Source organism: Antechinus flavipes, chromosome 2 (genome assembly GCF_016432865.1).
Source record: "Antechinus flavipes isolate AdamAnt ecotype Samford, QLD, Australia chromosome 2, AdamAnt_v2, whole genome shotgun sequence".
Classification (NCBI taxonomy): Eukaryota; Metazoa; Chordata; class Mammalia; order Dasyuromorphia; family Dasyuridae; genus Antechinus; species Antechinus flavipes.
Genome location: NC_067399.1, coordinates 564,128,504 through 564,150,612, shown reverse-complemented (window position 1 = coordinate 564,150,612; position 22,109 = coordinate 564,128,504). Strand labels below are relative to the sequence as shown.

Below are 22,109 nucleotides of genomic sequence, written 5' to 3'. Positions count from 1 at the left end.
GTGCAATGACTCAAAAGTTTCAGCCCTCTACAATACTTGTAGATTGATCTTGGGCCATGTATTTTAGACCCTCAGCCTAATTTATATACAACTTAAGAAATCTGTAATGAAGTATAGAACACAACATAAGCCATAGCATTTACTTATATGAGGAAATGCAGGGGTGGGGAGGAGAATGATGAGTATCTGTCACCTACCCTCATTTATTGCACTTTTCATGATAGGCCCTCCTTTGGGAACCTCTTCAGTATTGGATCTGAATAGTACCCTGGAGCCATGAATTGGTGAACTATCTTCTGATAAGGGCGTACTGCAGTCTGTCATGTCTCGGAAAATCATCTCCTTTTCCTCCAACAGAGTTAAGATCTGCTGATCTTTCTGCTGGAGTTGCTCTGCAAGATGGACAAAAGCACCAATTTTGAGTAAAAGCCATACACTGCAAACTGAAGTTTATTTGAGGCATGAGTGCCACCTAGTGGCACTTGAAAAAGAAATAGACTAGTCCACAACCTTAATCTATTCCTGAGCAGCTTGGATACCTTCAGTTACATGAACTTGTCAAAGTTGAAAGTCCATCCAGGCAGGTACCATAGGCCTCTCTAGTTTTTCTTTCATAAGGATAAGTCTTCGACTATGGCCTTAGGCAAAAATGGATATATTTTACAGTATTTTACTACTTTGTACATTTCTTATTTTTTGATTAAAATGGGATAATAAAAACTTGAGACTGTCAAATATAGTGCTTTGATCTGTTTGACTTTGGACCCAATTTTCATTTGAAGCATCTTTCAAAATCTAGAACTAGAATTGGCAGTAAAACAAAGTAATTTTATCTATTAGGACACTCTTATTTCTTCCAAAGTTCACTCATTCTGAGTCTCTTGTAAGCAACAAATCTTGGCTAAGTTCTCCATGACCTAAAACTCCAAGACCTAAAACAAATACTACATGGTACATTCTGAATTAACAGTATTCCCTTGCTTTCATTTCTTTAGTCTTATTCAGGGTATTTCTAGTCCACTGTCCCTTTACATCACTACCTCTAATAACAAAAAAGAAAAACAATGTAGTGAACCTATTAGACAGAGGATATCAGCCCACTGTCAGCACAGTTCTTTAGAAGTCTTTTTTAATGTTGAAAGATCATTTTATCTTGGTTTCCTCATTTACCAATTAAATATACATTTAACTGCTGGCTGGGACATTTAGAGGTTGTCAGTGACTGAACAATGAACAACTTCAGGCATCCAGTGCATTCCTTCATGCCTTCAGAAGCCACATAGGGCTAACAGTGGTTTTGATCTCTCTTAACAGCTTTACCTTTTAATTCTCGGGCTTTCGCATCCAACAATTTCTTTTCTTCTTCATTTTCACTGGGGATTCCTTCATCTTCATCTCTATTGCTTTAAAAACAACAGGATCATATTGCATCAGTTACCCTGGTTACTGCCAAGCTGATCATAAAAGACCATAAAGAAGCATTATGAAGGACAGGAATGGTACTTCCAGGTTCTGGATCTCTAACTTACAGGGCATTGATAGTATCTTGAATAATTTGAATCCAACTGTTTCGTTCCTCTTTAGAGCTGGCATGGACTTCAACCATCTCTGGATCCTTCATTCCCATACTGATTAGGAATAAGCCCTTCTCTTCATGGGCCACTTCTCGTACAATTAACTTCTTTAATGAAATCACTGTTGATTTCTGGTCCTTGAAAAGGAGAGGAAAAAAAGGCATAAGAAAAGATATTCAAAATATAATTTTTAGGGACAACTGCAATCTAAAGTAAAACCTTACTGTTATCCTTAATGTAATTTTTTTGTTTCACGCATACAAAAAAAAAGCATATTCAAGGGAAAAGTCTCTTATCAAAGTCAATTATAATTGACCCAAATAATCAACAGTCAAATAAGATTAGAAAATTTTCAGTAACTTTTTATATGACAAATCTTTCCAAGAAGACATACTGAACATTCTGTTGACTTTGGCCAGCAGTTTCATAAATGAATTTGATTTGTATGGACAGGTGTAGAATAAATATTTTAATGATAAAGCCCCAACCCCTACCAAAATGAAATTACCAAGTATACAAAAAACTATAACACTCAAGTCATGGATTTGCTTAAAAAAGTTTCAAATAATATCATTTTCACTAGAAAATATGATGTTTAAAAACATAAATATAAAAAGATCCAAAAACCTATGTCCTGGATGAATAAATATGAAAGGGAGGAAAGCAATACAGTGTGAATAGTCAATACCTAATAAAGTTGAAACAGCACATTAGAAGAAAAAAAAAAGTGTAAAAAAAGTATTTTCAGCTTACCAGTGATGCAAAAACATATTTCTGGTCTTTTTCTTGAAGGAAAACCAAAATGTCAGTGAGCAAAACTGCCTGGACTTCTAAAGTGCAGATGAGGGGAAGAGAAAAAGAAAATAGCCATTTAACAGCTGAGCATGATTATCTAAGTCTAAGCAGTCTCCCACTTGGTCCTGAAGTACACAAAGCCACACTGTAACATACTGGAAAGCACAGGGACCACAAGTCAGGAAACCTGGCTTTTAGTTTTGACTCTAGCTGAGCATGATTATCTAAGGTTCATTTAGCAACATATCCCAGGACTATGTGAGATCATTAATATAATTGAGTATTCTAGATCTAAATTTTTCTCAAGAGGCAGATTTAATACTTGCTTCCAAAGGACATATTTAAAAGATTGCTCTGGTACTAGAACAATTCTAGAAAGAGACATGGGCAGGAACATTCTAAACTGCATTGTGATGGCATTTAACATATTTGAAACATCAGTGATAATCTATACTAAGTGTCTACATGTTGTTCATAATGTTGCACAGAGATAATTTCTAACCAAGGTCTAGACTGGCAGATAGAGAAAAGTATAGGGCAGAAAAAGGGAATGCTGCCAAAAGGTGATATGTGTGAATTACCCAAGTCCAATAAAAGGAAGATATTCTTCTCATATTTCACCCCTCAATATGCAGTTAATAAGAATGAACAAAAGTTCTTCCCAAGATTTTCTTAAATTTAACAAGAATTAACATCCATTATATCTCTTGCCTCTACTCCAATACTGATTAAATTATCCTTTCATGGAATGAGCACAGATTTCGCTTTTTAGTTTAAAAAAAATGCATCTCAATCTAACTGGAGCTGTATTTTTTGGGTACAGTAAGTTTCTAGACTAATTGTACAAATCCATGTACAATGGCAGGGCCAAAACTTTTAGAGATTTGCTATCTAATATGGCCTAAATGGGTTGGCTCACTACATTATCATTGCTTCTAATAAAGGTACAGAACTGTTTTTTGTTGGAATGGAACTTAAATCAATATATACCACCATCTTCTCAAAACATAAAACAATCCTATCTTAAGAGAGAGTAGGATACCATGTCACAATTCTCCCAAATGTCTAGAATTTCTTTTTTCTTTTCCATGAAATTCAAATGAAATTCCATGAAAAAAGTGGAGTGTCAAGGTCTCTGGACTCTAAGCTCCTAGAGGGCTCTAAATTTTTAGCTCAGACCACATTAATTTTCCACACACAATATTAGTTACAACATAAATTGGTCTTTTTCTGGTTTTGTTTTTTAAAAACTTAAGATGCCAAAAATTCTGAAATGCAGGCCTCAATTCCACTGTGTCCTAAGATTTATATCATCAATGCCAATGGTCTAGAGAAAAACAAATCCACCCTTTATTCTAGAGTACACAGTACTGGCTGTTCTTGGCATAAGTTGACGTGGGGAGGAGAATGACTACACATGGCTCTCTTCATTGGAAGGTTTCAAACTTGAAAACCTACCGTTCATTTTGTTATTGGCCTGGACATAACTGGGAACTCCAGCAGCTGGATTCCATTATTATTATTTTTACCTCTTTAGCAAAGAAGAAATAACTTGTTTTAAATGGGGGAGAATGAACTCTTAGTTCCAAATGGCAATTCTAGGAAACACTGGGATTTTAATAGTAGGCTAGGTATTTATAGGATGACAAAGCAGTCTCCCACTTGGTCCTGAAGTACACAAAGTCCACACTGTAACATATTGTAAAGGACAGGCAACCACAAGTCAGGAAATCTGGCTTCTAGTTTTGACTCTAGGAACAACTTGCTGGATGACTTGACGAATCTCTTAATCTTTCTATGCCTCAGTGGGACAACCAAAATGAATAGTTAGAGAAGACAGTCCCCTTTTGGCTCTAAAAAGCAAATATATTTTCTAATTCTAGACTTGTCAGACTGGAGTTTTTTCTTAAGATTCTGTCAGCAGAGTGTCCTAATGAATCAAAATGCTATTAGGGAATCTATTACCAGTTTGATGACATTCTCTGTGTGCATACCTCCCCACAAAGAAATACTGATTTCCTTTAAGGCTGCACACAATAGCAGCAACGGCAACAACTGGCATTTACAAAGCACTTTAAGATACAAAATACTTTACAGACATTAATCCATTTAAACCTCACAACAGTCATTCAAGGCAGGTACTATATAAGCTATCATCATTCTCATTTATGAGAGGCTCAGAGATACATCACCATCCAGGGGTCAGGCATGACTAATACATATCAGATATAGGATTTGAACCCAAGCCTTCTTGACTGGAACTCTATGAAATGCAACTTCTAATCCAAAATAGGATGTGAGTAAAGTACTTGGGAACTTAAAAGTGGTCTGCACTATTCATCTATTTTTAGTTATTTCTCACCACTTACATCCCCCCTGGAGAAATCTAGGTAAGGAGTTTCAAAAATCCTTTTTTTGTATTTGAAGTCAACAGGTTTATAGCTCCAGCCAACCTATTTTACATTTGTTTTATTTTAAAGAAAATATGTAAAAATTGTGTTTATTTTGCCTTAGCTACTATTCTCTGACTAAAAAATGGGATATACTCTGAATGTTAGGTGTATAAGTCATCTGAACTAAGAGGTCTACATTTCAAAGACTATTAAAATCACGTACATTGGGAAGTTAGATGGCACAGTGGGTAGAGTACCAGCCCTGAAGTCAGGAGGACTTGATTTCAAATCTTAATACTTCCTAGCTATGTGACCCTCGGCAAATCACAACCTTAATTGCCTCAGCAAAACAAACAAAAATGAAAAAAACAAAACAAAATAAAATAAAATCATGTACATTTGTAAATATGTACATTTTATGTGTAAAATTATCACATATACATATACATTATTTAGTCTTTGAAGATAATCTCTCTCATATACATATACACACATATACACACATACACGTGAACAACTAAGGGGAAAAAAAGTAGGCATTTTATAACAGTGACTTGATATAGCTGAGAAAACCAGAGATTTCTGGAGAAGGCAAAACAGTATAATGTTTAATAGCTACAAGTAAACTAAATTTGCTGTTTTGTTTTTAGCTTAATGCATTGGTGTCCATACATGTCTACCAGATATGGTTTGTAAAGACAGCACAGGTCCCTACAAAGGTGGGTTTGGGGCTTCTCTTTCTTCTCAACATAAACTCACCTTTCAGTCTCCCTGCTGAATTCCTCAGGAAGAGACTCCCATCTCGAACAAGCTTTTTCCGTTTCAAATCTTCCTTGGCAAACATTTGTCCACTCTTCATCCTCATAATCGACTTGCTGTCCGTCTTGGTATAAATCTCATTGAGGCGGACTTTCTTTTCATAATTTGCAACTTTACTGTCCACTGCTCCAATCACATCTTTCACCAGGCTCAGAGACTGGGCCAGATCTTCCTGTTCTAAATCATTTTCTTAGAGAAAAAGGGGGAGGATGAGTATACTTTCTTTTTATGATACTATTTACTCTTTTCACATTTATGTGGAATGATACAAATATAATTATTTCACCTGAGATAATCCAAGGCTCTGTCTTTACACTTTGATGAGTCACAAAGTAATTAAAAACTTTATATATTACACTGAAACATAAACATAAACATTCTAAAATGGACAATATACAACAAATAATTGTAAGTAGTGAAAAAGGCCAGATTTTATGGCCATATTTTTAAACTAATGTTTTACCAAATCTTAGAAAAATAACCTCCTTAAAAGAAGGAAGAATGCCTTTATTTTTATAATTGAGAGTTAATTAACAGTAAGCATGGAATTGATGATAACATGAACATGATAGCACCTCTAAGCTTAGGATATGAACTCTTTAACTCTATTGGAAAAATTAGTGGGGACCAATCATAGAATAGACCCCACAGGTCAATCATATAGAAAGAAGTTCTTTAGCTACCAAGGAAGCACTGAATTAGACAGAAGTTTATCAGTTACTTTTTACCATCCATCTTTATATTCTAAGCAAAAATTTTCAAACATACCTAGCATTTAGTTAACTAGAGAATATGAACTGACAAGACTAAGTTTTTCTTCTATCAATCAGAGAGCTAAGTCACAATTTCAATACCTCATGACTCTTACTGAGCACACTCTACACAGTGAACACAATCTGCAAGAATAAAAGACAAAGGAGAAAGTTACCTTTGGTACACTGTAATATTCTTTGTAACAAAACTGGATATTTGGTAATGCGCTGGGTTACAAGTAAAATGCATTCTGGGATGCCCAATCTCCTAACAACTGCACTACTCATCTTCTTCTGAAAAAGGAAAGAAGGCTATCATTAAAATAATTATCAAATATGGATCTTCTTCCATGATTTCAATCTATTGCATTTTATGAATTCATGCCCATGTGAAGGAAGGGGAAAGTACACACCTTTACAAAAGCCTGAAAGCGCTTATCCTTAGTGTGAAGGTCTTTGAAATAGTTCACAGACTGGTTGTGCTGACCGCAGAATTTGCCATAGGTTTTCTTTAAGCGTTCTGCATTCTCACCTGAAAACTACAAAAGGGAGAGAATGAACATAACACCAAGTAAGGCACTGTAGTCCACAACAGATGATTCAATAATAGATACCAGAACAGAGAATGACAATGACCCTACCTCATAAATAGATATTATATTCCTTAAGTAAAAACCTTCCCATCTGCTTATAGATAGGCAATCTGAGAAAAAGCTCATTAACTCTGCTCAAATATGGCAAACTATCAAGGGCCATGAAAAGTCAACATTAACATACATTAACAGTAAACACTTCAGTTATTTGGGAAACTATGACAATCACTAGAAGGTACTGTAGAGATACTCAGATCAAGCATTTAACCATTAAGTGCAGGCAAAAGGCAATTAAAGCTAACAAGACTAATATCCACTGACAAAAGATTTGTTTATCCTGTCTATCTGAAGTCAACACATTTAATGACTGTCCTAAATATCTTTCTGAATTTAGATAGAATCAGATTCCCCATTCGAAGACAGAAGCATTTGTGAGGCTAGTTTCTTGGAGGCAGGAGATCTAAATTTGGATATAACCCTTAATATACATGAAAACACAGGCAAATCATCTCCCTTCTCTGAACCCAATTTTCTTATCTGTAAAATGAGAGTGATATTTGCTTCATAAAGGTTGTCATAAGGAAAGAATATGATAAATCTTTAAATTTGTAAATGAGTTATTCATAACATAAATGAATATGTTATTATGTCTCTCCTACCAGTCATATTGTTTTCACAGTTTTCAGAACACTGTACAGATATATATAACCGACTCTTACAATAAACTTTTCATTGAGGAATAAGCTATGTTTTGCAATCTCCATTTTACAAATGGGTACATAGAAGCAAAAAGAATTTAATTATTTTACTCAGCCATCTAAAGAAATCACCTTTGGCTGACATTAAGTCACAAAGATTATTAACTATCTCCTGCATAGTAGCTACTCTGTGAGATGCTAGAAATAATAGAAACCTAAGACATGGCCACTGTCCTCAGGGGAAGCTATGGTAGATAACAGTAATGGATCTGGAGTCAGAAAGAGTAGAGTTCATACTAGCTGTGTGATTCTGGGCAAGTCACTTATCTCCTGCCTACATAAAACTGGATAAGGAAATGGCAAACCACTTTAATATCCCTGTCAAAAAAAATCTCAAAGGAGAGTTGGTCCATGGAGTCATGAAGAGAGACACAAAACTGATTAACCTGTCCTCCAGAAGATTATTAGGCAACAGGAAAGAGAAACTAACAGATAACAACCATAAATAGAGATAGAACATTGAAGACAATGTACTTTGACCAGTCTTGCCATTTTATAGATGAGAAGACTGAGGCTCCAGTTAGATGACAAATAAAATTACAGGTTGAACTTAGCGCGAAAGGTTTATGTAGAATTAAATGATAATATAAGAGGGAGAGAGGGAAGTTAAAGAGATCCTCTTATACCAGGGTGATCAGAGAAGGCTTCATAGAAAAGAAGCCTTGTATTTGGGTGGGTGGAAAGCAATTAAGAATGAGTGCACTCCAGGGAGATAAAATATGTAAAAGCACAGGTTGAAAAGCAAAAGCATAAGGTGTGTATGGAGGACAGATTGGGCAGATAACTGGAAAAGAGAAACTTCTTGTCTATGGGAAGCTTAGGAAAAGGGAAGAGTCAAAGGTAATGCAAAGATTCCAAGCCTGCCTAAAAACTAATTAAAAAAAAAAAAAAACAAACAAACAAAAACAGGGAGTTGAGTAAGAGTGAATCAATTTCTTACAGAGAGAGTAGAAGAAAATGGGCTTTGCTTTTTCATTTGTGTTGAGTTTGAAATAATCATTTGTTATCAACTGGAAACGTTTGACAATGACAAAAGATTTGAAGATAAGGTGAAAGATTGGGATGCTAAAGATATAAATGTGGACTACTTTACAAAGGTATAAGAGCTAATATAAGGGTAAATGAAAGTTCAAAGAGGAAGGATATGTTAAGGATGAATCAAAGACTGAATCTTGGGGAACATCCTGATTAAGTTAAGAGGCTAAGAGAAAAGGATTAAGAATCAGCAAAATGAGAGCAAAACAAGTGGCAAGAAGAAAACCAAGACAGCATTATGAATAAAAATCAAGGAAGCTTTGAAGAATGAGTAAGAGTTCAATATCATATATGCATGTGAAGATACAACAGTTGTTCAATCATATTTAACTCTTCATGATCCCAATTTGGGGTTTTCTTGGCAAATAATTGAAGTGGTTTGCCATTTCCTTTTCCAGCACATTTTACAGATGAGGAAACTGAGGCAAACAGGATTAGAGTTTCAAGAAGGGGTTAAAGGAGGGCAACGAGTGAGAAGCTACCACTGGATCTGGTGATCACTAGACTGTTAATGATCTTTATAAATGAGGCTCCTGGATTTGCAAAGTTGAAAGTTAGAGAACAAGGAGTAAGCAAGGAAAAGGGCAATTAGGTATGAGCTCTTTCTAGAAGGGATCTCACTACAAAAGAGAAAGAAACAGAAGGCATGGGGCAGCAGGTCAAATGAAAGTAGTTGTTTTTTTCCCCCAATATGGGGAAACCTGTGACTAGAAAGAAAGGAAACAACCAGGGAAGAGATAGATATTGATGACATGTGAGCACAATTCCCAATGTCTATAAAATGAGAGAAGAGAGCCAAGGATGGAAAAGATACTAGAGGAGAAAGCTAACAATAGGATGGAAAGCGAGGCCCAGGAGTAAAAGTAAAACTCTTGATTCCTGTTCAGACATCTATGAAATTAGCCTTTACCATGATAGAAAGTTATGAATATAGAACATATAGAACAAGGAATATAGCTAAGTTTTAGGCATCTCTGTTAGATGATAAAACATGATTTTGCTCAAGCTGTACAAATATTTGTTTGTGGAGAAGTACGTGTTTGAAGTAAGCCACTGAATGCAAATAACTTGAAAGCATCAAATGTTTTTCAGGCATGTTCCATAAGGAAAGATAGTACTCAATCAATAATACATTTTAAAAATATAGCCAGCAATGCCATATGCCTTGTGAGACACTTTATAGATATTTTCTCCGTTAGCCTTATAGTCATGTAAGTTTTATAGACAAATAAAATTTTGTGGTGGGGGAGATTGGAGAATGCAAACACTATCTAATTTCCCCCCAATTTCTATTTTTCTTTCCTAGTCCAAACTACAACTAGTCTATGAAAAAGGTATGGTTCCTGAAGAAGAACTTTATATACTTGTATACTTCCTACTACTTACCTGATTCACAAGGACATCTCCTATTCTTTTGATGAGAAAATTCTTTTCACTTTTTTCCACCAGGGATTCCTTCTTTCTTTCCAAAATTCTCTGAAAGAACTGGCTGTGAATACTGAGGAGCTCATCCAAACAAGGAAACAGCTTTTCTACCATTTGCTGCTCAAAGAGTAGGTCTGTCATCATTCCTCGGCTATACACATCACTCATGATCTTCAAAGTGCGGATATGATGTAATTCTGTCTGCATTAACTCTAGGCAGGGGAAATCAATCTATTAGTCAATCAACAAACATTTAGTAATCACCAACTATGTGCCAGGCAAACTATGCTAAGTGCTGGAAATGCTTTTTTTTTTTTTTTTTTTTGGGAGGGAAGTGGGGAATGAGAGGTGAGGTGGAGGTGGAAGGAAGAGAGTGGTTTTTTGATTACTATTTGAACTCCAATATTTTCAACTTAAACTATATGGAGTCCCATCTTCCTCACTTTTGTGTGCTCTGGTATCCCTTTTCTGACTGCCAGTGACTTCAAATGATAAATTTATACTGAACTAAAAGTCATCTGATGTTCTCTCTATTGCTGGTTCTTAGTGTTAAGCAATCCTAGTCACCTTGGCCATTCTGCAGTCTTTCATTGTGCATTACGGTATTTCTCTAGGTTCAGTTTTAACTAAAATAGTTGAAAAACAGAAATTTTACTTGTAAAGCAATTCTATTCCTCAGTCTCTTACATGAGAACAAATAAAGTGCTGCCAAGTTATAGAAACATCATAAGGGTCTCTTGGATAAAATAACAATTGAATAGCACAATGAAGGGTCTCACCATAAATCACCTCTTGCCGCTTGACTATATCTTTCTTTTGTTGTTTCAAAAACTTGCTATCTACTATTCGGCTCCAGGATTCTGCCTCCAGCTGTTTGGAATCCATTTCAAAATCTCCCATGAGTTGTCCTTCATTCATATCAGTACCTATTCCCAAAACAGTAGAATTCAATGACTAGAATTAATAGGTTAGGAATGCTTAAGAAGTCTATGCCTGTTTTCTCCTACTGTTAGGACTCCTTTTCTCAGGTCCCTAACACTGGGCTTTTTTCATCATTGACATGAAGTAATACAGGGGGAAAATAAGGAATGGAAAGACTTTAAAATAGTTCCCTGGAACTAAAAATGTATTAATGCCTCCCTTGATATAATTATAGTCATGGTGTAATCAGAACTTGATTCAAGGGAGGCAGCACCATTGAAGTGAACAGTAATCAATCCATAATTTCATTTTACTTATTTTTAACTTCATAAAATTAAAAATAATAAAGGAAAAAGTCCTAGGTATTTCACATGTCCCTGGTAGCCATTCCCAAATAACTAAAACTATCTGAGGGAAGAAAAACATCTGGATTTTGTGGTATCAAAAGACTTAATAACTTAAGTATGATAGAAAACTGCAATAACTGGGAAGATTCTTATCACCAAGGTAATATAGACAACTTAATATTAAATGGACATGGATTTACAGGCATCTTCAGAATGAGAAGACAGGTTCCCTCCTCCTAAACACTTGTCTTAACTGACATCTAATGAAACACACTATATCTCTACAGATGAACAAATGTAAGCCATATTCTCTTACCCTCATCAGTGAGTGATTCTGTGGACTCATTGACCTTGCTGATTTTATTTAAAGAGTCTGTTGAATGGGACAGGAATTTCCAGGTGTTTGCCATGTTCTCATCATTGCCAACTCTGAGGACAAAAGGAAGGACATGATATTATATATTCTTGGAAAAACTATAATTTGTGTTCAAAAGTGAGTTAACTGAAAAATTAACTGCAAAATAAATTTCAATTGGTCAAAAAAAAACTGATTGAAGATAACTGTTACTAAAGAGATAACAATTCACAATGAAATTCAGAGCAATATACAAGGCTAGCTATAAAACCAGAATAAAAAAAAAAGTGACAAGACAGAAATTTCAGCCTTTTAACTATGCTCCACCCACAACTTTTAGAAAAGGTTTAAGTATTTCTCTCCACAATAATATGAAATAATTTAATTCCCTATACTATATTAGAAATAATCTCTATCTAGAACTCACTAGGAATCCATTTCATCTTTGCTTCCTACTTTCTGACAAGTAATTATTTTGAAATATGTACTATAAATATGTTTGTCCTGTATTATTTTCCTACCTAAATCAAAAATGGTCATTTGGAAACAAGTTCTATCTAAAGATATTTAAAAATGCCTGCTCAATAAAACAAATAAAATCTTAAGATTAGAACTTCAAAAAGAAGGCCTTATGATGCTACTCCACAGTATTGTCACAGCTGAGACAATAAAGACTAACTGGTTGCTTCTCTATCACTCCTCTTGGAAAAAGCTGAGAAGACTTCAAAGCTTGGATACATGAATGACAAGGGAAGTAGAGACTTAAAAAAAAGTTTTTAATGCTCAAGTCAAGAAACTGATCCAAGCCTAGATTAGCCAAAATCATTACCCTGTGATGGATGTTTGAGCCCTGAGTATGAAGTGGTTTGTTTCCTTGGTGGACAGACAGGTAAACCCTACACATCACAACCATCACCATCATAATCAACCCTGTGCTAATTACCATGTAGCCAAGGCCTGTTCCCTCTGTAGAGGAGTGAGTGCAGAACTTTGTAAAGGGCCAACTGAATCTGGTAACAGATAAGTTTTGAGATTTGGTGTTATTAACTTGGAATTACTCCTCTTTTCCTCTCCCCACTACACCCACTTTCTTTTTATTATTTTTATTATCATAATTTTTTATTGACAGTACATATGCCTGGGTAATTTTTTACAACATTATCCCTTGCACTCACTTCTGTTCTGACTTTTCCCTTCCATCCCTTCACCCCCTCCCCTAGATGGCAAGGCAGTCTTATACATGTTAAATATGTTATAGTATATATCCTAGATACAATATATGTGTGCAGAACCAAACAGTTCTCTTGTTGCACAAGAATAAATGGATTCAGAAGGTAAAAATAACCTGGGAAGAGAAACAAAAATGCAAACAGTTCACACTCATTTCCCAGTGTTCCTTCTCTGGGTGTAGCTGATTCTGTCCATCATTGATCAATTGGAACTGAATTAGATCTTCTCTTTGTCGAAGATATCCACTTCCATCAGAATACATCCTCATACAGTATTGCTGTTGAAGTGTATAATGATCTCCTGGTTCTGCTCATTTCATTCAGCACCAGTTCATGTAATTCTTTCCAAGCCTCTCTGTATTCATCCTGCTGGTCATTTCTTACAAAACAATAATATTCCATAACACATTCATATACCACAATTTACTCAACTATTCTCCAATTGATGGGCATCCATTCATTTTTCAGTTTCTGTCCACTACAAACAGGGCTGCCACAAACATTTTGGCACATACAGGTCCCTTTCCCTTCTTTAGTATCTCTTTGGCACATAAGCCCAGTAGAAACACTGCTGGATCAAAGGGTTTGCAAATTTGATAACTTTTTGGGCATAATTCCAGATTGCTCTCCAGAATGGTTGGATTTGTTCACAACTCCACCAACAATGCATCAGTGTCCCAGTTTTCCTGCATCCCCTCCAACATTTATCATCATTTTTTCCTGTCATCTTAGCCAATTTGACAGGCACTACACCCATTTTCATTAACAAAATGAAATTGATCTTTCTATGGACACCACTTTGAAGAAAACTGCCAGCTATTAAATTATTTTCAGATGAAATATGAAAATGACATTTTAGAATATTACTGGACTGTAGAATAAAAAGCTCTTAGTTTTTCACTAGGCCTAATTGCCCATATTTTATCCATTTTTTTTTTAGAACTCAAGTTTATCAAAGGAAGTGGCTATCCTACTACACATTTTTTATTTTAAACAAAGGCTTCTTTAAAATATATATATATACATATACAACTATAAACAAAACTAGCCTCTGAACGATTAAACAGCATCAATAACTAGCATAATTTTTATTTTCCTCATTATGATCACTCAATAAGTATACCAAGCATATACAATTTTGATCACAAAATTCATGGTAAAAACAGGCTATGTCCATCAGGATATCAGTGATTATATCCAGGTGCTAAATGTTCCATTAAGAAATCAGAGCTGGGGCAGCTAGATGGCACAGTGGATAGAGCACTAGCCCATAAGTCAGGAGGATCCGAGTTCAAATCTGGTCTCAGAGACTTAACACTTCCTAGCTGTGTGACTCTGGGCAACACACTTAACTCCAATTGCCTCAGCGAAAGAAAGAAAGAAAGAAAGGAAGAAAGAAAGAAAGAAAGAAGAAAGAAAGAAAGAAAGAAAGAAAGAAAGAGAGAGAGAGAGAGAGAGAAAGAGAGGAAGAGAGAGAGAGAGAGGGAAGGAAGGAAGGAAGGAAGGAAGGAAGGAAGGAAGGAAGGAAGGAAGGAAGGAAGGAAGGAAAGAAAGAAAGAAAGAAAGAAAGAAATATGAACTTACCCAGCAATATTCTGTATAGAGACACTTTTTGAAAGTGAGGCACACTGCTGTGACCGTCTGTTAGGGAACAATGGGGCTACCGAGGTCTCATCAGGCACAAGGATTGCAGATCGCGGGCGTTCTTTGGGTTGTGAGGCTGAAAGGAGAATGGAAGCATCATCTAATCTCTCTACTCAACTGATCAGAACTTTCTTTTGTTTTCTAAACATTCATTCCAAAATTTTGAGTTCCAAATTTTCTCCCTTCTTTCAGCCTTACCCTTACCCTGAGAAAGCAAACAACAATGATACCCATTATACATGTAAAGTCAAATTAGCAAAACATTTCCAAATTAGCCATATTGGGGAAAAAAAAGCAAGAAAAATAAAGATACATGCTTCAATCTGAACTTAAAGAGTTCTTCAGTTTTCTTGAGGTAAAGAGTATTTTTTCATCATGAGTCCACTTGGAATTGTCATAGATTGTTTGTACCAATTTTTCAGTTGCTGACCAGAACTTTCAATGTCTAACAATGTCTTGGACATAATGAAGCTGCATTATAAAACACTTTTGTTTTTCAAATAATCATAACCCATATCAAACATAGAAGATTAGCTAGCTGTACAGAAGATTGTTAAACTGTTCCCAAGTCAACAGTAATAAGTATCAAGTATTTTTTCCAAATATTTCCTAAATTCAAGTACTCTTGAAGCTGGACTGAACTTACCAAATCCAACTTATCACTTTATAGATTATTCACTGAGCATTTATACCAGGACCATATCTTCCAAACTATCCAGTCTTGAAATGTGGGAGTCATCTTTGACTACATTTCTTCCTTACCTCTCAACATACAATTAGCTGAAAAATCTTGATCTGTCTCCACTATGTCTCTCATATCTCTTTTTCCAATCTATCCTTCATAATGCTGCCTGAATAATCTTCCTAATAAAACCCTCATTAAAAATCTTCAGTGGCACCCCACCCTTTAAGAAATAAAGTATAACACAGTCTCCTTAATGTGGCATATAAGACTACACGTGTGGTTTGTAGTCTTTGTAGTCTACCTTTTTTGACTAAATGCATATGCAACACCTTTCACAAACATAGACCTTCACTATAGACAAACCAAATCACTAATCATTTTTTCCCATTCCCCAATACTCTCTCTCCCCGCAGCTTCCATTTGTTGACATTTCTCCTTTTTTTCAACAATTCAGATTCCAACTCCCTTATGAATCCTTCTATGCTCCCTCTTCCTTCCTCAACTGGAAATGATTTGATAGCTTCATATTCCTCACACAGATTTTCTGGATCTCTCTTCTTCAATTAACATATCCTGCTGTATGTAACAGTTATCTGAACATATGGCTTATTCCACCATTAGAATGCACATTTCTTGAGAGATGTGTCTTTGTCTTATTTCATCTTTGTTTCCCCATGGTCTTACATAGGGCTGGGGAACACAGTAGGCCCTTAGTTAAATTTTCTTATAAGAATTCTGATTATAGAAGATTTTAAAAGCCAGAGGGAAGGCTTGATATGTTAGTACACAAGGTCACTTGTGTACTAACAAGGTCACTGAAGATACTTAAGCAAAGGAGTAACATGATAAAGATTACTTTGGCCTCCAGCAAGATAAATAGATTCTTTATAGAGGATTTATAGAAGGACATGGACAAAAACCATATACAGAATAAGAAAGCACAGGTGGGCTGCTTTTTATTTTGCCAGGGAATGAACACATATCAGTGAGATCATAGATACATCAAGCTGAGTCTTTATGGATTAGAGAAATAGATGTAGCAACAGAGGATAGTGAGGATGGCATATCAATAACTCATGCATTAAATGAGGGCCTAGTTTAGGGTGGTGGCAGTAAGGATGGAACAGACTTAAAAGGTACAGGACATCTTAGAAGAGGATCTAATATTACAATGACAATCTGGATAGGGAATGAGCATGACGATAAATGAAAAGTAATTCCGAGGTTTATCTGAATTTTCAAGGTCTTTGTAGTAAGTCAACTAATTATCTAGTGAATAAGCAAAAGTGCTGAGATAAACATGACACATTATGGACTTTATTTTAAGTAACAGCAATGGTACCTGGACAGTTTTATGCCAATAAAATGTATTCTAGATGAATCAGGTCAGTTTGTTGTCTTTAAAAATTGTGAAGGTGAAGAATTTATAAAGATGACTATAAACTCATTCCTGGATTTACTTATTTTGCAAATATGAAGTTTCCATACAGTTTTCCTACAATATTTGCAACCTGTATAAGAGCTGGTCTTCCTCAAGTCTTCTGCATTCTTCAGATCTCTAACTCAAAATTATTGAAATTAACTGGTCTCTAAAGGAGGGCATCAGAAGAGGATGAAGGCAATTCATCCTGGAGTCTTTCTATTCCATCATGACATTATGCTTAAGTCTGGGCATTTGATATATTTTGTAAGAAATGATTATTAGTAACCCATATTTTGGAGAGATAGATTGGGGAGAGACTGGGGAGAAACTTTCTTTCAAAGTTCTGATTTTAAGTTCAGTTTTTCTTTAGAAAAACATTACTGTGGATAATGATACTGTACTGATTCTCTTCATCTTGGTCACACCCTATCCAAGGCATGGAACTTAATCTAAGATGGGGAAGCCCACTATGTTCTACGCAAACTCGAATGGAGACAGATTCTTTTGTCTCTAGACAGACCAAGGTTAGAAATGGTCTGGTATAAAGATAATTTCTCTATCTGGGAGAGACATAATGATGGGATGACATCAACCCCTACTAAATGTATATATAAACTGTGAGCCCTTCTCTATGATTGTCTTTGGTCTAAGAGAGATGGCCAAATGACTATCCTTTTATTAATAATCTGCTGACTTTATTAATAAAATGATTAAATTACCCAGAAACTATGTCTCTCAAACCTTTTTAAATGACACAAGTTTTATCAGCATATATGGATCTATATTTAATCCTGACCCTTGCTTAATGAGAGCTTTGTGACTTAAAGAAAGTCACTTAATTTCTATTGATTTCCATTTACTCATTTGTAAAATGAAAACACTGGGGGTGATGGAAAGGCAATAAACATTTATATACCACCAATTACATGCTAGGGCAGATAGGTGGCATAGTTGATAAAGTGCCAGTCCTGGAGTCAGGAAGATATGAATTCAAATCTGACCTTATATATTAGCTGTGTGACCCTAAGGAAGTCAATTAATCCTATTTACCTCAGTTTTCTTATCTGTAAAGTAAGCTGGAGATAAAATTGGCAACACCACTCCAGTATCTCTGCCAAGAAAATCCCAAATGGGAGTATGAAGAGTCAGACATGACTGAAAATGACAAATACAATAAGCCAACCAGAAGAAAATTCTGTCTGAAACTAGGAAAATATCCTTTGTTATGAGAAATCAGTGATTGCCAATGTATTTCTTTAACTATTCAATCAAATTATAGGAATTTTTTGTTTTGTTTTGTTTTTGCTAGAGGTCAAAGTTTCTCCTGGATTCTGATATACCTAAGTGATGATTTTCAAACTCTTGTTAATGTTCAAAACTTTAATGGTATTTTGATAAATGCACAAAATGTCTAAAAATAATTCCTGAAATAGCTTCAATAATTAGGCATGTTTCATGGGTACCTGCATTACTAAAGCTGGATTAGAGTTAAAAATCCATGGGAAGTAGGACCCACTGGAAAGTTAAAGAAACAATTAGCTAATGCATGACATCATTCTGGAAATCCTGAGCATAGGATTATCATAGTGGGAATGCAAAAACAAATCCTCCAAAATCTGAATGCTATACTGAATGACTGTTATTCATAAGAGTGGGAACTTGGGAACAGCTGATTAAAAAGACAAGGCAAGATGAAGTAGGAGAGAGACAGGCTAGTTATTACTTACGTTTATTCCTCATAATAACTGTGGGAAGTGAAGAAGTGTCATGGGCCTGAAGGCTTCCCTTGGGTTGCTAAAAGAAGAAATAATGGAATTCAGTTTGACTAAAAAAGAAAGGAGAAAAAACTGTCCACCTGGACTTTATTAAAGTTTCACAGTGCCTATCAAGCATGATAAAGGATGACTACCCATAAGAATCATATTTTAAGGAATTCACACATTGTTGTATGATACAACAAAAGGAGCATAAGCAGCCACTGATAGAAACGACACATCTGACACAAATTCCTGGGCAAATAGCTGAAGAGAGAATGCTTTTTCTATCTCTGAGTATCCATGATAGCTAGATGGTGCAGTGCATAGAGTGCCAAGCCTGAAGTCAGGAGACCCCAATTCAAATCCAGCCTCAGATCCTCACTAGGTATGTGCAATCCTCGGTATGTCATTTAACTCTGCCTCAGTTTCCTCATCCATAAAGTGAACCAGAGAAGGAAATGGCTTTGGGCAAATGCCTTAAACTATTTAGAACCCAGTTCCTTAATTATAAAATGAGCAAATTGGACTAACTGACCTCTAAAATTCTTTCTGACACTACAGTTAGGATTTTATGAGTCTTTCTTTAGGTGTGATCATCTATGTGATCATTTTCTAGTAATTGCATGACACATGCATCATCATAGAGTTCTGGTGTTGTTGGTGATAGGGGTAGAAGACTGGAGAGAAGTATAGAAGTAACTGTATAGTGCTGCTTTCCTACAAGGGAATAATTATATAAGGAAATATAACATGGATAAAAACACAAACATTAACTCACAAACAACACCAAAATATACCACCCTTGGTATGTGTTAACCTGTGAGAGGCAGTATAACACAGATGATAGAGAGCCAGTGTTGGAACCAGGAAGTCTGATTTCAAGATTTGTATCTGATATATGGGCTACGTGACAGTAGACAAATATCCTTAATTTCCCAATGAACTAGGCAACTCTTTAAGACTATAAATTGCAGAGAAGTTCCCTATGTCAATAAAATTCCAGATCTAGTCCCTATGCCTTATCTCCTCTGTTGGCCTTAGTCATGTATTTATTTATAGATCATACATAGTGCTAGTAGTTTCAGGCATCAGGTAATTTTTTTTTTCTTTTGTTGACATGACCTAAACATTTTGTACTTTAAAGAGAAGAGATACCATTATAAAGAAGAAATCCTAAACCATTCTTAAGAAATTATGAAACACCTGATTTCTACTGGATCTTTTCTGACAGTGGCCAGTATACAAAAAGTATCAAAAGCAGAGAACCCAGAGAATATAAACTAATAAATGTATTTGAACCAAAAAGTGCATATATTTAAAGTTTAAAGATTCTAAGAGCATTTTTTTCTTTTTCAAAAGCTAAAACAATTCTTTTTATATCAGACAAGTAAAAGAACTGATTATTAACCTAATTTAAAAACAACTAACTAAAAACAATATGCCTCATCATACTCCCCCCATCCATTTGTCCCCAAAGAAAAAATAGCTTTTCTCTACAACCATTTAAGGTGATTTGACTGATATAAGCCCCGTTTTTAAGGCAGAAATGTCTTACCTTCATTTTGACCTTTGCACAAGAAGCCAAACTTTCTCTACAGCCTTTATGGACAAAAGCACCACAATCTGAAAAGTAAACGGGATCCAAGGTCACAAAGAATAAAAAAACAAAAAAAAAGTGCGATCTCTCTCTCTCTCTCTCTCTCTATATATATATACATATATATATATGTATCTCCTTCTAACTGAAGTCTCCCACACTTTAGAGTCCCATGCTTTCAGCAATCTTCAAACTGTAGTTACAAACTGTTTCCTTTGGATACACTGTCTCTTCCAGGAACTAGTTATATGATGTCACAAAACTGTGAGAAACCAGAGCAAGAAGATTACAAGTCTGGAACATTATAGGCAAGAAGTTGACTAAGGTCCAATTTCTAAAGACCAAAGATTCTGTGCTCAATTCAGATGTCTAGAGCATCAAATGAAGAGTCGCAAATAAAGGAGATACAAAGAAGGAACCAAAATAAAACACGATGTAATTTGCATGACTGTGGCAGAGGCCTGACTGATGATTTACTTTCAGATATTCTTATGACTTGGCTTCCAGGAAGACAAAATCCAAAGAGCAGCCCTCAATTTACTTCAAGGAAGTATGACTCAGAAAAGTGAGAGCTTCTTAATTAGCAAAGAGTAGTCTACAATTTACAATGTAAAGAATTTTGATTTTTCATTTTATTTCTTAGCTTCTCCTTATACATGAAGACTTCATTTCTGTTCCCTAGAAGAATCATTAGGTGGGGATGTTACAAAAGGGCAGAAGGATAGGTAGATACAGCACTCACAGATAAAACTTCATCTCTGAGGACCTCTTACATAAGCATCCCTCACAAAAGAGAAACGTATTCACAGACAATAATTATTAAGCAGTGATTTCCCAGAGAAACAAGTTCAACATGACTTCAGCAAGCTATTTTTTTCTTGGGGGCAGGGATACAAGCAATGGAGAAGGGTGTGCTTGCCACATTCTAGCCTGAGAATCTGACCTCTTCTTCTCCTTGTTATTTTTACAAATATATTTGTAATACCTGTTTCATGTAGTATACAGGTATGGGATTACAGGTCAGGCAAACTGAATTTGAGATTTGGTTCTTTCATTAATTATGTGATAGTAGGCATATCATTCTCTCCACACTTCATTTTTCTCATTTATAAAATGTTTGATTAGATTCTCTCAGAGATCCCTTTGTCCTTTAAAATTTCTATGATTCTACCTACAAGTCTTATTTTTTTTCTGGGTTTATACTAAGATAATTATGTCAAGACAGTAAGATTCTCAACCAATTTCATTAATTTGGGAAACAATAAATATTTAAAATGAATTTTTAAATTCCTTTTATGTTCCCTGGATAAACACTACAATAAATTGGTACTCTAAAGCAGAGGTGTCAAGTACATGGCCCTACACTCTCAAGTGTAGCCCAAAGAAGATTAAAATATAATTGGAATATAGTTAACAACATAAAAAATAAAATAAACCACAGATATTACATTTTAAAACTAAATCAATATGCAGGTCACAGGCATACTCTGTTGTATAGATTAGTGGTCCCCATTTCTTTTTGAAATTGTTCTTCAAGGACTGCAGTAGACTCAGTAGTCATTAAGTACACTCACAAAGGAAACTTTGGACTAAGACTGCCTCTCTGTTGGTAGGCAGCCATAAGCCATCATAAACTTTCACACTTTTCAGTATTACTGTAACTATTAGGTGGGGCTGTAACAGATAGGCTTTGTGGAAAAGATGTTTTTGGAGGGCATCTTGCTTCTTCCACATCTGTCAGGGTCTCTTCAGACACAGAATCACCCACCTCATAGACCACTCAAAATCTGAGCAAAGATTTCTTTTTTAAAGTACAGGATCACAGATTAAAAATAGAAAGAATGTAAGAGGTAATTTAGTCAAACATCTTTATTTTATAGATGAAGAACTGAGACACACATACTCCCATACACAGTTATTTGGTCTGTCTTTGAAAATCTAAATTGAGGGAGATTTCATCTTTTTTCCTGAGTTTCACTTCTGGATAATGTTGTTTGGAAATTTCTC

At 35.4% G+C, this 22,109-nt stretch overlaps 1 protein-coding gene across 1 annotated transcript in view; it reads right to left on the bottom strand.

Annotated features, from left to right (window-relative positions):
• The window catches only part of AKAP13 (A-kinase anchoring protein 13), a 209,310-nt gene that overhangs the window by 17,478 nt on the left and 169,723 nt on the right, over positions 1–22,109 (bottom strand). Inside the window, exons 14-26 of the mRNA XM_051981057.1 lie at positions 20,061–20,128; positions 18,476–18,542; positions 14,581–14,716; positions 11,729–11,841; positions 10,924–11,070; positions 10,106–10,356; positions 6,747–6,872; positions 6,510–6,627; positions 5,522–5,770; positions 2,328–2,404; positions 1,530–1,711; positions 1,321–1,403; positions 198–392 (exon numbers count right to left, since the gene is read on the bottom strand). Coding sequence (XP_051837017.1) covers positions 198–392; positions 1,321–1,403; positions 1,530–1,711; positions 2,328–2,404; positions 5,522–5,770; positions 6,510–6,627; positions 6,747–6,872; positions 10,106–10,356; positions 10,924–11,070; positions 11,729–11,841; positions 14,581–14,716; positions 18,476–18,542; positions 20,061–20,128 — 1,812 coding nt within the window. The remainder of the gene's footprint in view (positions 1–197; positions 393–1,320; positions 1,404–1,529; positions 1,712–2,327; positions 2,405–5,521; positions 5,771–6,509; positions 6,628–6,746; positions 6,873–10,105; positions 10,357–10,923; positions 11,071–11,728; positions 11,842–14,580; positions 14,717–18,475; positions 18,543–20,060; positions 20,129–22,109) is intronic.